At 36.3% G+C, this 17,274-nt stretch overlaps 1 protein-coding gene across 8 annotated transcripts in view; it reads left to right on the top strand.

The window, feature by feature from the left end:
- TRPS1 (transcriptional repressor GATA binding 1) overlaps window positions 1-15,709 on the top strand; it is a 253,230-nt gene extending 237,521 nt beyond the window's left edge. For all 8 annotated transcript variants that reach the window (XM_017530666.2, XM_017530675.2, XM_037739306.1 and 5 more), the window contains 2 exons: window positions 5,733-5,855; window positions 9,118-15,709. In XM_017530666.2, coding sequence (XP_017386155.1) covers window positions 5,733-5,855; window positions 9,118-10,179 — 1,185 coding nt within the window. In that variant the 3' untranslated portion in view covers window positions 10,180-15,709. The remainder of the gene's footprint in view (window positions 1-5,732; window positions 5,856-9,117) is intronic.
- The last annotated feature ends 1,565 nt before the right edge of the window (window positions 15,710-17,274 follow it).

Here is a 17,274-nt window from a genome sequence, read left to right as displayed (position 1 = left end):
TCTGCTTGATCAATTCAGCTATTAAAACTTGTGCATACTTCACAAAGTTCTCCTGTTGTGTTTTTCAGCTCCATTAATTCACTTATATTCCTCTCTAAATTGTGTATTTTTGTTAACATTTCATCAAACCTTTTTTCAAAGTTCTTAGTTTCTTTGCATTGGGTTAGAACAAGTTCTTTTAATTCACAGAAGTTTCTTATCATCCACCTTTTGAAGACTGCTTCTGTAAATGGAACATGCTCATTCTCCATCAGGCCTTGTTCCGTTGCTGATGAGGAACTGTGATCCCCTGTAGAGGGAGAGGCATTCTGATTTTGGGTATTCTCAGCCTTTTTAGGCTGTTTTCTTCCCTTTGTTATAAATTTATCCGTCTGTGATCTTTATAATTACCGTCTTTGTAATTGGGTTTCTGAGTGGACGTCCAACTTGTTGATTCCTGCTGCTAAAATCTGAGCAACCCACTGCGCCAGCCAAAACAGCGGCGTTATGATTGATGGTGCTTTTCTGACTCTGCACCAAGAACCACCGCACCAAGGCAGCGGCAAAACTGCCTCACCGGCCACAAGAGTCACGCTGGCGACCCGTGGGGCTCCTCCACTGGGAATCTCCTGGTGCGTGAGCAACAAAAATTGATCTGAAAGTGTGGCGTCCTTTCGTTCTCTGCGCTTTCACTGGGAGCTACAATCCTGAGCTGCTAGTGATCAGCCATCTTGGATCTCTCTCTTGGAGAGAGAGATAATTATTCAAGTCTATCACCTACACTGCTATTACGAAAATCAGTATTGTGGCTATAATGTTTGAAATATCAAAAGGGAACAAGTGCTCAAAACACATCCCCATTAGCACTGAAAAGCACTTGCCAGGCCAGTCACTGGCTTCAAAACTTGCAGTTAACTGCTGGTACCATTATTTATCCATTTTCACATAGGAAATTATCAGCCAGTGGAAATGGCCTGGAGACAACACAAATGAAGCCTAAATTTTACTAGTCAAAGCATTAAAAGAAAAGCAAACAATCATTTTCTTGAATTGTTGATTCCAGAGTTTTTTTTGTAGAAAGTTTTATTGAGCTGACTTATGTAGATTTGGGTTTTCAGGCAGTTCCCCTTCACTCTTGCCCTCCATTGAAACCACATAGACGTGGAAGGTGAACTTAGAGAAGTTCAGGACTGAGACTGCAACTACTCTTTGTGGCTTTACATGTGTGAGTCTTCCCTCAGTCTGGGAGGAGAGTAAGATTTGTGCTACATTTCCCCTCAGGAATGCCAGTTGGCGTTATCTGCTAGCCACTTACTCCTTTCCTTTTTCTCTCCTAGCACTGATCTTATCCGTATAACCCATAATTTTCCCCTTTCTCGCACAAGGCGATGGAGGTACAAATTATTATCTCTTAAGATAGCTTGTGGAAAAAGGAGAAATTTATTAATTAAACATACACAGACACACATAGAACCACCAGCAATTTGTGACTATAATGATATAGTTAAAAGAGAGCCTGAGCCTTGTTCTACCTTACCTAGTACCCCCAGCACCTAGCAAGTACCTGGGATCAGCTCCTTCTCAAAAATACATGTGGGGCTGGGTGTGGTGGCTCACGCCTGTCATCCAAGCACTTTGGGAGGCCGAGGCAGGTGGATCAAGAGTTGGATCCTGTGTATGTTTAAATAATAAATTTCTCCTTTTTCCACAAGCTATCTTAAGAGATAATAATTTGTACCTCCATCACCTTGTGCGGGAAAGGGGAAAATTATGGGTTATACGGATAAGATCAGTGCTGGGAGAGAAAAAGGAAAGGAGTAAGTGGCTAGCAGATAACACCAACTGGCATTCCTGAGGGGAAATGTAGCACAAATCTTACTCTCCTCCCAGACTGAGGGAAGATTCACATATGTAAATCATGGTGGCCGGTGCCTGTAATCCCGACTACTTAGGAGGCTGAGGCAGGAGAGTCACTTGAACCTGGGAGGCGGAAGTTGCAGTGAGCCAAGATCACGCCACTACCCTTCAGCCTAGGCAACAGAGCAGCACTCCTCAAAACAAAAAACAAAAAACAAAAAAAACCAAAAAACAAGAATAACAACAACAAAAATGTGGAATGTAGGAGTGGACAATGAATTTTTTTGATTGTGTTTCTACAACATCATCAGCCACCTCTGTCCAACTCCAGATTAATTTGTCAGCCTGAATGGAAGACATTTAAAAGGGATTTTTTAAAAAAAGAAACACTGCTTTTCTTCCTAAAATATTTTTTCTAAAAATAATGATAGAAATAGTAGCAGGCAGGCTTATTTTCTACTTTCTTAATGTTTAGCCTAACAGAGCACTGTCCTAGGTGCTTATTAGACTATTCAATGATGGTTAGGAAATAGGATTTCTGTCCTTAATAAGCTAATTGCAAAGGAGAGTGACAAAGTATTTTAAAACTGCCATGCAAGAGAAAGTATGAATGAAATAAGGTCATTAGTGCTTTTCTTTTTCTTTAAGTTAAATCCAAGCTTTGTCTTTGAAAATAGGGCAGGGGAGTCTTCGACCATGCATTCCTTTGGTAACAGGCCCCTGCCCTGTCCTTGATTGGGCTTAGGATGTTGATAACTTCAAAGGATATCCCTTACTGTGTTCTGCCAGGCTACATTGTACACAGTGTGACCAGGTCAGGGCTCACATCTGTATGGTGTTTTAGAAAGATGTGGTTCTGTAGTGACATAGCTCAGGACACTATCCACTTCTCCCACCTTCTCTGATGCTTCTAGAAATTTTAATTGCACTAAAAATAAGGCTCCACAAGGCTTACCAAAGTACTTAATTTGTTTAGATGGGAGGTAACTTAATGTGTGAAAAATTTCTCACCTGCCTCTCCACCCCCATGCAAGCATGCTCCTATTGAATTCTAGGTGTGAACACCTAGATATTTCACTCTGACTCAACTTTCCATTCTCATGTTTGATAAGATTAGTATGAAAGAAATACATTTAACAATACCAACCAAATGTTTTTAAGCATCTCTCAAATGTTCAATAACAAGATTCAAAGGCTGAAAAGAAAACTAACAAAATGTTTTTCTCATACAAAAGAAATCACAATTGAATCCTCTTGACAAATAGGATTTGAGCACTTACTACATCCCTGGCACTGTTTTAATTGCATCTATTAATCCACATAAGAATCGCAGTAGCTGTAAAGATCGGAGAACTTTAAGCATTGAAAGGTTAAGTGCCATTGCTTCTCGGCCTTTTGGCTAAGATCAAGCGTAGAAAGGTTAAGTGCCTTGCCCAGTGTTGTACCTGGCAAATGGCAGAGACAGGTTTTGAATACAAGTGTTCTGCCACCTAAATCTGATTATTAACCTCCATGCTCTACTGACTCTGAACAAGTGTATTCGAAATACTCCTGATATATTTAAAATGTGATATGGTTTACCTAAAATATAGCAAACTATATTGTAGTCTAAGTGCTGCTTTTAAAGCAAGCTATGCTTTTGGAAACTAGTGCTGTAATTGCAGGATTTTCCCTTTAACTAATGAAAGGCATTTTCTTTGCAAGAGAATTAAGCACCAAATTGTGCAAGGGTTGAAACACTCACTGAAATCAGGATTATACCCGCTTTGGCATGGTGTATCAAGCACCCAGGGCATAAGTAAAGAAAAGGAGGCTGGAGTGAATGGTTACACATTCACATTTGAGTTTCAGCCATATATGTGGGTTAGTTTCCAAATGGGCATTTGCATAGCCCTTGTGTGGATCAAGTTGGTGTTTATTTGCAAACATGTTATTTAGATCTAGGAAGATGACAGGATAGCCTCAGGAAAGTTTCACAATTATAACCTAACTAGGCTCCCCAGCTTACTTTGGATAAAGGGAGTCCCCAAAGTGTTTGATAAACACAACTTCTAATATTTCATTGATTTGGGTGGAAGCAGCAGTCTGCTTTTTCAGTAGGCCCTCATTGAAACTTGCAGACTTGACACCCAACATTTGTTATTGCTGTTACTGAGACTTAGAAACTCAAAATACATTCCTGGTTGGGAGTTGGGTGAGGTAGGGGGAGAGAAAAATGGGAGCCAGAGATTATCTTTGAAAATCTAGTTTTTATTACATCACCTAAAGTAGCACAACCTGCTACACTAATGAAATCGTGTTCTTGGTTTAAAAGGGTAATTGTTAGCCTGACTTTGTGCTCACTAAAAACATTCCCCCAATCTTGTTAAGTTATTGCTCTCATTTCAGATTTTTATGGCTGTGCAGCTTACCAGCCCTCATTTCTTTACGTTTCATTCATTTTCCTTGTATTGATGATTAATGGAGGATGTCGAATGTTAGAGTGAGCAGGCATCAGCAATTGCAAGATCATAATTAGTTTAGCTGACGAGAGCCTCTGATAGCACTTGCATCTGGATGGAAAAATTACCCTATAGGGAACTGGCTGCTCACCAGGTCTTTTTAGTGATACATTGTGAAACACCCGATGAATCAAATGCCCTTTCAATGCCAAGAAAGTGTTCCAGTCTTGAAGCCAAAATTATGTCTGCAGAAAGCTTTCCATTTGAAATGTATCAGAGTACAATTATAACCATTGTATTTTCTTGGCAGGGATACCACTCTTCTACAGTATGGATTTGAGTAAAATAAATTGCCTGAATTTTATGAATCCCTGAATTTTGACTTACAGCATTTGTAATATTTAATTTATAATAAAATTAGGTTCCAGCAAGACTTTTTCCACTCCTTATCTAACATGCATATTTTATCATTAAAGGCTTTGCTTCGTAGAGAAAGGAGAGCTGAACTGCAGTTCAGGCTTTTTTTTTTTTTTTTTTGTCAGCAAGAGAATTCCATTTCCTGCCTGTTAGTATTTGTGCCTACAAACACAGCCTGACTTTTGTCTAAATGAGAAGTTTAATGGAATCATTACTTGATAGCAAGAATGGAACAAGCAATACCAATTATCTAGTTTTAAATATTCTTAGGTTATTTTTGAATCTGTTGATTACAGAACTCAGGCCACTAGAATCAGTTTGTATTCAGAAACCCTTGTGATTTCCAAGTCTAAGTCAGATAAAATAAATAGCCATTAAAGGGTCTATGTTGCCTTACTTAAGTAGGTATCTCATAAGGGTTCTCATTAGTAATACTGTACTTTTAGTTGACTGAAGTTTCTAAAACCCTCTCAGGTTTGAGGAATGGAGGAATCTTTCAGATTTTACAATTGAAATGAAAGACCAGAATTGAGTGTCTTATATTCTCTTAATATTTACGTTACATGAATGACATACAAAAACACACAAATCAAGCTTGATTTTAAATGGTTTACATTTATTCCAAACTTGACTGCATTTTAGAGCTCAGGTAGCATGTGCTCCTCCTTTCCAAAGTGTATTAAACATATTGCCATGTTCTGTCTTTTTTACTTTTGTTTTGACACTTTTAAAAGGTATATTTTAGGGTTCAGCATTTAGGAGCCATCATTAAAGTCATAAAACCCAAAGTTCAAAAAGTTAAAGCTGTTTCTGTGAAAAGCCTTTGGTGTTCCACACACCTCATCCATCACTGTAGGGTTAATTATAATGAAAATCAGTGGTGCCTATTAAACACAATTGAACCTGACCTCATTATGGGCAGTGTGGTTTTATACTGTCATTGTTGCTAGTCTAAAGACAAAACTCCTGGGTTGATTTGGTCTAACTCCACTGATCATGTGACTCACCTCTGACCTTGGTTTTTTCCCCCTGTTTCAGAGGCGTAGAGGCTCCGGTGTTTTTTGTGCCAATTGCCTGACCACAAAGACCTCTCTCTGGCGAAAGAATGCAAATGGCGGATATGTATGCAATGCGTGTGGGCTCTACCAGAAGCTTCACTCGGTAAGAACTTGTTCCACTCTTTCAGGAAAAGCTTTATAAAGCAGTGTTGGCCTGGTCTGTGGTGTGATAAGTCCCATTCCCTGGCTTGCAGTGCCTGCCCCCGCAGGGTTGTTTAATACAGTCACTTTGAGTGCACATGTGATTTATGGTGAAAGGGGCTTAGATGTTATGGGGAGATACGTTTGAGGTCATTAGTAATGCATTATGCTTCTTTTGATATAAAAGAGGAAAATGATTGATTTCTGGGAACTTCACAGCAGATAGTTGCACTAACGGTTAACAGAATTCAGTGAAATTATTTTAGGAAAAAAAACTTTTTAGAAGTTTTGGCAATATGCAAATAGTTTAAAAAATTAAAAAGGACTTTCACATTCAGTATAAAATATAAGGCAGGGAAAGAATTAGTATTTTTTAGTTTGCCTTCAGAATTCACAAGAGTTATCTTGACTGCTTTACGGGCTGGAGGGGCACATGTGGAAGGATAGTACTGAACTGCGCTAGGAACAGGGAATATCACATGAATCTCCACAGTGCCTCCAATGGGTATTTCAATGAGGCATCTGAAGTTCTCAATAGCACACTCACCAGGGTAGAGTAAGGTGCAAAGATACTTTGTCTTTTAAGCTCTCCAGCTGGCTTTGGCTCATGGAGGTCCATTGAATTACTTTTTCTCAAATTTTAGTTGTTAGAGTTCTGTAAGAAAATTAAAACTCACAAATCCTCCATCTGAATATGGATTTAACTTCTTGAAGGATTTTGTTTTTTCAGTTTAGAAAGTTCATCTGCTGACAAGAGCTGACTTTAAAATAGGAATCCCCCATTTAGTAAACAGAAATTTATTTCCCTGTGCCTTTTTCATTTTGTTTGGCATTTTACCATAGCTCTTAGCACAAGCCAGTGAATACATTACGGCTACAGGGAATACAATTTTAGACAAAACGTTCTCATAAATGGACTATTGGAAGCACTCTTTTAAAAAATGCATGCTGCTAACAATACTAATTGGCAGTAAACTGTAAAAACCTTAGTTATTAGCACATAGCTAGTAGAAAGATTCCACCCCCCACCGCATACCACCTTATTTTTTTTTAACCTTCACCATTTAAGCATAGCAATAAGCTTCCATTTAATGAGAACTGACATTAATGATTTTAATTGAACTCTGGCCAATCATAGGCCAAGAATTAATTAAACTACTGCTCTGCCAGATTATGGTAATTTAACCACTGTGATATAAACTGTTTTCTAAAAATTATTTTAATATTCATCTGTCCAGAGGTAAGATGTTTTTAGTTTTGAGGGTTTTAAAAACCATCCATTGAAATGCATAAAGGTTGTGTTCACATTTCATGTCAAAAACTGACACAAAAGTTGTGACAGTTTAAAAAAGGAATTTATGCAAATTTCAGGTTTCTTTATACTATATAATTTAAATAATCCATATGTTTATAATGCTAATATGAACTGTTTGTAAACCTGGATCTTCTGAGCAAAATAATTGCACATGGCATAACCAAGCTATGTTGAATTTTCTTTCTTAAACTAATAATGAATTGTCAATAACAAGTGTGTTATCTTTCTTTACTTCAAAGTATGTTTGTAACAACAGAAATGTTCCAAAAAGGATTTATAGTTGAACTTGATTAAGTTATAAGAGGTACTGCCTATGAATTGAAGTGCATCCCTTCTAGGAATAATTTATAAATTATATTTATATTTATTTTTATTTTTAAATTTATATTTATATTATTATAACATTTATATTTATGTTTATATTTAAAATTTTATAATGTATAAAATTATACATTATACAAATAGAATATACAATGTATTACATATGATGTAATATAATGTATAATTTTATAAAGTCACAAATTTATATTTATAAATTATATTTTTATTTATAGTCATGTTTTATGTATAAATTATTTTCTGATTTCAGTAATCTTTTAGACTTCAACCCATTCAAAGAGAATCCTAAATTTGTAACCTATAAATATGCATTAATTTATCAAATTTATTCTTTTGATTTTATACATCAAAGAGTTCCGACCGAAAGTAAAGTTTTTATTTTAGCCTTATCCATGGATTTAAGTCATATTGTATAAATACCTGTTGAACATGCCCCTAAATACCAACGATGTAATGTTTAAGCTAAACAAAATACTTAGGCTGAATGAAAGTTAGCATTTACTTTAAGTAAAGAGTAGAGAGACAGAGCAGATATTTAAACCAAAGCTACACACGAATTTAGATTTTCAACACACACCTAATGCTTCACCTATTAATAAGTAAAATCCTACATTGCAAATATAAAATATTATTAAAGGGAGAGAAGTAGAAGTAAGAAGAAAAAAATCCCTCTATATTACTTGATGACCTGATACTTTTCCTCACAATTCTGTCAGTTTATCTTTGATTATTTATGCTCTGATATGAATATTTTATATTCATATTTGCTATTATTTAGAAGCATGCATGTATTAGTTGCTTAGGCTGCCATAACAAAATACATAAACTGGGTGGCTTTAAACAATTGAAATTTATGTTTTCACATTCTGAAGGCTAGAAATCTGAGATCAGGTTCCTGCACACTTGAATTCTGAAGAGCGCTCTCTTCTTGACTAAGCCATCTTCTATCTGTGCCCTCACATAGTGGAGAGAGATCTCTTTCTCTTCCTCTTCTCATAAGGCTACAGTCCTATTGGATTAGGGCCCCACCCTTACAACCTCATTTACCTTTAATTTCCTACTAAGGACCCTGTCTCCAGATACAGTCACACTGTGGTTTAGGGCTTCAGTGTACAAACGTATTCGGCCTATAGCAATGTGTAATTTTTCCACTCTTATCATCAATCTGTATCTCTTATGTTACCATCATATGTTGGCATTTTAGTGCACAACTCAAAAATTGAAAAAAAAATTCAGAAAAATCACATCTCTTCAAGTAACTTTCTACACAGTTTCATCACTAAATGATGCAATCTCAAAATCTGTTCCATTTGGAAAGGCTGTTTTCAAATAGATTAAAGTTTTCAGTCCCCCCTGCAAAGATGGATGTGATTTAATTAGGCTAAAATAATGCATTTGGTTACTGCCTCGGATCCTGCTTAGGGTAAAAGGAGGAGATTTAGTACACCTACGGGATAAAGCCTATCCCCGCTTTGAACTTAAGCATGGTTTATATTTGTGAGGAATTTTTAACACATTTTAAAGTATATTTTAATGTTTTCCTTTTGTGTATTGTGTGTGTTCTCTGCAGACTCCCAGGCCTTTAAACATCATTAAACAAAACAACGGTGAGCAGATTATTAGGAGAAGAACAAGAAAGCGCCTTAACCCAGAGGCACTTCAGGCTGAGCAGCTTAACAAACAGCAGAGGGGCAGCAGTGAGGAGCAAGTCAATGGAAGCCCATTAGAGAGGAGGTCAGAAGATCATCTAACTGAAAGTCACCAGAGAGAAATTCCGCTCCCAAGTCTAAGTAAATATGAAGCCCAGGGTTCATTGACTAAAAGCCATTCTGCTCAACAGCCAGTACTGGTCGGCCAAACTCTGGATATTCACAAAAGGATGCAACCTTTGCACATTCAGATAAAAAGTCCTCAGGAAAGTACTGGAGATCCAGGAAATAGTTCATCTGTATCTGAAGGGAAAGGAAGTTCTGAGAGAGGCAGTCCTATAGAAAAGTACATGAGACCTGCAAAACACCCAAATTATTCACCACCAGGCAGCCCTATTGAAAAGTACCAGTACCCACTTTTTGGACTTCCCTTTGTACATAATGACTTCCAGAGTGAAGCTGATTGGCTGCGGTTCTGGAGTAAATATAAGCTCTCCGTTCCTGGGAATCCGCACTACTTGAGTCACGTGCCTGGCCTACCAAATCCTTGCCAAAACTATGTGCCTTATCCCACCTTCAATCTGCCTCCTCATTTTTCAGCTGTTGGATCAGACAATGACATTCCTCTAGATTTGGCGATCAAGCATTCCAGACCTGGGCCAACTGCAAACGGTGCCTCCAAGGAGAAAACGAAGGCACCACCAAATGTAAAAAATGAAGGTCCCTTGAATGTAGTAAAAACAGAGAAAGTTGATAGAAGTACTCAAGATGAACTTTCAACAAAATGTGTGCACTGTGGCATTGTCTTTCTGGATGAAGTGATGTATGCTTTGCATATGAGTTGCCATGGTGACAGTGGACCTTTCCAGTGCAGCATATGCCAGCATCTTTGCACGGACAAATATGACTTCACGACACATATCCAGAGGGGCCTGCATAGGAACAATGCACAAGTGGAAAAAAATGGAAAACCTAAAGAGTAAAACCTTAGCACTTAGCACAATTAAATAGAAATAGGTTTTCTTGATGGAAATTCAATAGCTTGTAATGTCTTATGAAGACCTATTAAAAAAAAAATACTTCATAGAGCCTGCCTTATCCAACATGAAATTCCCTTCTTTTATTATTCTTTCTTTTGATGAGTAGGTTACCAATATGAAAAAGTGAGATAAATGGTCAGTGAGAAAGAGTGGAAGATGGTAAGCATTCACGTTTTAAAGCCTATTAAGTCAAAACCATCTTGGCCAATATGTACTGGGGAAATAATCCATAAGAGATATCACCAGACTAGAATTAACATGTTTGTAAAGAAAGAGACCAAAACTGTCTAGAATGTGAAAGGGTTTACATATTATGATACTAAAGCAGTATTGGGCTGGCCATTGGACCATTTGTTCCAAAACCCATAAATTGTTTTCCCTAAATTTATAAGTATCATGAAACCCTAGGCAGAGGAGGGGAAATTGAAGGTCCAGGGCAATGAAAGAAAAATGGTGCCCTCTCAATTTGGTCTCCTCTCATTGGCCGTATTTCAGATTTGGACCTAGAAACGCGAGTTGTGGTTAGGCTTGGTTAGAGTACAGCAAGAAACGTGACAGATGGTGGCACGCTGTTTTTAGCCAGCCCTGCCTGTACATACACATGCACACCCTCTCTGATATTTTTGTCCTTTAGATGTTCAAATACTCAGTAGTCCTTTTGTTTGCAGTTTAGGTTCATTTTGTCCACACATAGATCCGTTTTAAAAAACAATGTCCTTGATGCTTCTGTTATTTCATTTTAGCCAGGTATTTCTTTCTTGTGTGTAATGAACCAGTATGGATTTGCTTTTCTAAGCTTCCTGTTGGTTTACTAATCTCACTTGGCACATTATAACTAAAGGAATCCCCTGAATTCAAAACCATAGATGGATACAAATGTCAGACCATGGGTTTAATTTGTTTCGGACACACGGCATTTCTTCACAAGGTAACCTGCTGTATTTATTTATTTTCTTTTGGTTAAATATAATTTCCAAACTTTGTGGTCAGGCAGTGTCTAAGGTTACGTTACCACAGACTGACAGTTGGTTTATGTACCAGTCAATCCCTTCATTTAATGTATACAGGTTTAGTTAAGTAGCATTAAATAGGATTCTTAGAAGTATGTCCTCATAGTACTTTTAATACTTAAGGCTTTGTAAAAACTATCCATGAAGGGAAAGCTCCTCAGCATAACTGCTCAGGGAAATAGGGCTAAATAACTGAACATTAAATAATTGGTTAAAGGTGCTGTTAGTCGAGCCTCAATGCTTGCTACAAGGATGTATGTACAAGGACTGACTTTAATACTTTGCATTATATTGTCCCAACCAGTAGTTTATTTTTTGCCACGGAGATGTAGAAGATATTACAAGCTACTGGATGCACTGTCAGATTAACTTATTTCATTAAAGAAGTTGGGAGAACAAATAGGAAAAAAAAAAACTTATTTTTCTAGTAAATATTAATGTATTACATTTCAAATAATGGTGCCTGACATATTGAATAATTATTTTCTACAGTGTACGTATGCAACAAAGATATTCCATCATGCATTAGAGTCAGTTCTGGCTCTGCCTAGCTGTTTACATTTGCAAATGTAGCAAACAAGGTAATGAAGCAACTATTTCTATTGCAGTAGATATCCTTTTGTGTGTGTGTGTGTGTGTGCATTAAAGTTGTAACCGGTGACATGAAACAAATGAAAGTTCTTGCTATAATGGTATGGAAAACAAGAAGGAAATGAAAATATTTTTATGCCTACTTAGGAAAAAAAGGGTAGCACTATTCATTCCAAGTACTTTTTTTTTTAATTTTTAAGCTCTTAACTCACATTGTTATGCTTAAGATGATAAACATATATCCTCTTTTTATTGCTTTGTCTATGTTTCATATGAAACATTTCAGAAATTATTTTGATAAGTGTTGCTGGAATCTGCAACGCTGATGTTATTATTGCATTCTGTAGTTGCATTTGCACTCCATTTTTACATTAATTCGCAGTTGCTTTGTATCGTTTTGTTTTGTTTGGGTTTTGTTTCTTTTTCACAGTGCCGGGTCTTCATTTCTTAAAGTTGGATGGCAGGTAGAGTTCAACCAGTTCGTGACTGTTGTGGCGAATGAAGTTAAAAAATGTCTTTCTTATGTTGTGTTGTCATTTTCATTCTTGCATTTTTGTTTGCATATTAAAAAAAGAGAAATGAGAAAGCAAGAGACAGAAATCAGGACTAAGTCCTCTGCTTCAGTTTCATTGTTAATGGGCCTTATTCTGATCTCACCTGTCGCGTAGCTCTAATATTCACGTAAACTGAAATAAAGAAGTGGAATGAGGAGCTTTGACATTCAAATTATGTGATGTAATTTATCTTCCTTAGGAATTTTGATGGATGCATCTCAAAATATATAGCCAGACTTGAGAGGTGACAAAGATCTAAAACAGAGAGGAGATTCCCCAAACCACAATATTTAATTTTCTTAGTAAAAAGAATAACAAAATGCATCATGGCAATCCTCAAGCAACATTATCTATGTGGACTGCTTAAATCAGCAAAACACCAGAAGTTTGGTTAACTTTGGCAATATGACAAGTATTAATTTTGGGGCAAAATTACTCATTAAGCAATTTCTCTAGTGTGTGGGACACAAATAGATTTTTTATTTTTGGCATGTATGCCTTTTTATTTTCATTCAATTTTTTTTTTTTTTCTCAGACAGACATAGTAGTAATGACTGGCATTGGAAAATACCTATCACTATTCTTGGAATATTTATGGTCAGTCTACTTTTTAGTAGAATATTTTTGGATAGCATTGACACAATAGATCTTATTCCATACTTCTTTATTATTGATAATTTTATTTTCATTTTTGCTTTCATTATTATACATATTTTGGTGGAGAAGAGGTTGGGCTTTTTAAAAAAGAGACAAAAATTTATTATAACACTAAATACTCCTTATTTTTTGACTTATTAAAGCCTTTATTCCGTCTCTCAAAATATATTATTAAATTTATTTTTTTAATTTAAGATTTCTGAAATATTTTATCTTAAATTGTAATTTTAAATGAGCTATGGTACGGAACCTTTTATTAATGAGGATTTTCATGATGATTTAGGAATTTTCTCTCTTGGAAAAGTCTTCTCCTGTGATGAAAACGATGTGACAGTTAAAATTGTATACCATTTAAAAACTGAAAATCTTTTAAAATTATTTCTCTATATTCTAAATAGAACTTTGGATTAAACTTTAGGCCAGGACCAGCTCATGCATTCTCACTCTTCCTTTTCTCATCCGTTCTCTCATCACTCACCTCTGTATTCATTCTGTTGTTTGGGATAGAAAAATCATAAAGAGCCAACCCACCTCAGAACATTGTGGATTGAGAGAGACACTACATGAATCCAAGTATATGAGAAAAGGACGGAGCTCTAATAGATAACTCTCTAGTTCAAAAGGAAAAGAGTGTGCCCAATTCTCTCTACATGACATACTGAGATTTTTTTTTTTAATCAATTTTTAAGATAGTGATGTTCTGTTCTAAACTGTTCTGTTTTAGTAAAGGTAGATTTTTAGAAAACAAGCATGGGGATTCTTTTCTAAGGTAATATTAATGAGAAGGGAAAAAAGTATCTTTAACAGCTCTTTGTTGAAGCCTGTGGTAGCACATTATGTTTATAATTGCACATGTGCACATAATCTATTATGATCCGATGCAAATACAGCTCCAAAAATATTAAATGTATATATATTTTAAAATGCCTGAGGAAATACATTTTTCTTAATAAACTGAACAGTCTCAGTATGGCTATTAAAGTAATTATTAGCCTCCCGCTGTGTGGCTGCTAAACATCACAAAGTGACCGGTCCTGAGACCTGTGAACTGCTGCCTGTTTAGTAAATAAAATTAGTGCATTTCTAGAGGGGGAATATCTGCCATCCAGTGGTGGAAATGTGGAGTAAAGACGCTGGTGGTCTGCTTCTGTGCTGTATGCCAGCCTTTTGCCTAAAATTGAGAGGAGCTCAACTTTAGTTACTGTTTCTGGGTGGGGCAAAAAACAAACAAACAAACAACAGCAACAACAACAAAAAACAAACACTTAAGGCATCTTTGGTTAGCCAGTAAGGTGAAAGCTTGCTGACTGTCCAATATACAGGAGAAAATTGAGGAATTGAAATGCAACCTGAGTATAAAACTAAATATTCTAACCAAAGGTAGGTACTGTTAGGTGGAATTCTATCAACAGACAAATGAGAAGAAGATAGAAGGACACCCATCGGGACTTTTAGGGCAGTGTTATTTTCCCAAAGAAAGACGGCCAAGGGCAGAGGCATGGCTTCTTCACAGAGCACTTCCTTTTGATTTTTCAATACTGTTTCATAGACAGTGGACTCACATATTCCTGAAAGTGGCACAGTTGCTTAGAAAGCATCCCAGTTAATTGCAGTAATTAGAACTTCTGGAATATGCCAGGGCAGAAGTATGTCAGGTCAGGGATGAAGAAAATGTGAAATTCAAGAGTAATCCACATATGGAAACTAGATAATGTACGTTCATGTGTTCTCTTGAAAGGAAAGGGAGAGCTGTAAGCTTCACTCTGTCCTACAGCAGAGAAAAACAAGAATAACTTTACCGTGGAAATAATGTTTACCTTTATCAGAGAAAATGGTCCTTCTAGTCCATAGAGTCCCAACACTCAATTCTGGTTTTCCCCTGGTTGTTTCTTTCACATATGGACTGCAGCATATCACTTTTTCTTTTTGTGCCTCAGGTTCCTCAGCTGTAAAATGGAAAAAAATATATTAATAATAATAATATTAATAATAATAATGGTAATGTAGTATTTGTTTGTAAAGCACTTTGAGATCCTTGGTTGAGAGGCACTATACGAGTGCCAAGTATTATTATGTGGCCAAGGGGATTATATAAACTGTCAGTTCCCATGGGCCAAGAAAGGTTGGGGTCATTTTTCTTAAAGATGAGCTGTAAATATCAACTAGGCAGCCAATAGTGTTGACTATGAAGATGCAAAACTATTACTAGGCTGATAAAACCATAGTTTCTTAATGGCTACCAATAAGGCAAATATCACAATAACAAATGCCAAATTGCTTAGGGTGGACTATTTGACAACCACATGGAAATTTTGGGGGGAGGCATGCGGGGGGGGAACATCTCAAAATGCCAATGTAAAATTAATTTACAGCAATATTCACCAGCAGAAAATGTCTTTCATGTGGAATGATTTCATGTTGCTAAGAAAAAGAATTCAATTTGTAGTCCTGATTTGAATATTAGAATGTTGGCTATAATAGTTCTGTTCTTACAACACATGAAATTTTTTTGTTTTATTTTATTTTGTTTTCATAGTGCATGTTCATTTCTACTCACAAACATGTTCTTGGTGTATTTCTTATGCAAACAATCTTCAGGCAGCAAAGATGTCTGTTACATCTAAACTTGAATAATAAAGTTTTACCACCAGTTACACATAACGGCGTTGGTATGGTTTATATGGATTCACTTTCATCCATCTAGCAATAGGAAATACAGATCATTGTAACAAATATATACAGGCTCTGCTGAATTGAGATGGTGAAATCAAATCACCATTCTAAAAAATTATTACTCATATTGATAAAGCCTGGATTCTCTCAACTTATTTTGTTTTGCTTTGCTTTTTTTCTTTAACCAATCCATCTCTTATTGATAGATTTTGTGTAAAAAGATATATACTACTTTCTTCAGAAAGATTAACAATAAAAATTGTGTTTATTTCAAAAACATTTATTGAGTACCAAATATTGAGTGTTGAGTATTGGGTAATGATTATGTTACGATATGTAAAAACTCCTGCTTATGAAGTTTAACTTTGAATTCAGTATACTTACGTGAATATGATGCAAAGATCCTAATCGATCATCTCAAAAAGTTTAAACTAATATATCTAATATATTGTTTGTTTGGTTAAAATCGAATTAATCAGAGCAAGTTCCCTGAAAGATGACTTTGAAAGAAAAATGAGGCAGAAGAGAGAGATTCAGATAGGAAAGGACATTGGGAAGACTCACCTGCATCTTTTTCACCAGAAGGAAGAACACTTTGACAGAACACAAAGTATATAAATAATTGATTGCTTCAGAAGATTTGTTTGGAAATTTTCAAAATCATTAGTATCTCCCCTCATTACACAATCTTCATTTCTTATTTTTGGGAGCCCAAATTAAGGAGCAGGTCCTTCTAATTAGTTTTTTTTTTTTTCCCCCTGCTTTTTCTCCCTTTTTCTTTCCCTGTTTTGAAAATAGCAGGGTCTTTGAGAGGCTTTAATAATGGGAATGCCTTGCTTTGCAGCTGGAGGTAATGTTCTCTAGATAAGACTGTAATAATAACATTTAATGTGATTCCTCCTCCTATGTAGAACTTGATTCTTGCATCGAGGACCACCCTTCAGATAAAGAATTTACATGTTCTCACCCAGGACTGTCAGAATCTCATTAGAAGAGGGATATGTTGCCATCAGCTATTTACCCTTATTTGAGGAGACAAAAGTGAGTTAGTCAGCATCGTGACCCTGCTGTCACCTCTGGGTCTCCCATCTCTGTGCAGACAGAGCAGGGGTCCAGAAAAAGAACATACAAGGACACAAACGAATAGGCAAGTAGTCTTCATGGATGCAGCCAGCTGGGAAGAGACTCTGAGAACTAGAGAGCTCATTCCACAAGTAGAAAGGTAGTCTTTCTCTGTTGTTTCAGTTGTCCTGTCATATTTTAACCAAAGCCAAACCCCTATCTTCTTCTGATAATTTCCACTAATTTTCTTTTTTTTTTTTTTTTTTTTTTTTTTTTTTTTTTTTTTTTTTTTTTTTTTTTTTTTTTTTTTTTTTTTTTNTTTTTTTTATACGAAGTCTTGCTCTGTTGCCAGGCTGGAGTGCAGTGGCTCAGTCTTGGCTCACTGCAACCTCTGCCTCCTGAGTTTAAATGATTCCCCTGCCTCAGCCTCCTAAGTAGCTGGGGATACATGTGCAAATCGTGCAGGACTGTTACATAGGTATACTCATGCC

This window comes from Cebus imitator, unplaced genomic scaffold (genome assembly GCF_001604975.1).
Source record: "Cebus imitator isolate Cc_AM_T3 unplaced genomic scaffold, Cebus_imitator-1.0 Scaffold68, whole genome shotgun sequence".
Lineage (NCBI taxonomy): Eukaryota > Metazoa > Chordata > Mammalia > Primates > Cebidae > Cebus > Cebus imitator.
Note: the sequence above shows the minus strand (reverse complement) of the source record. Positions and strands in the feature narration are given on the sequence as shown.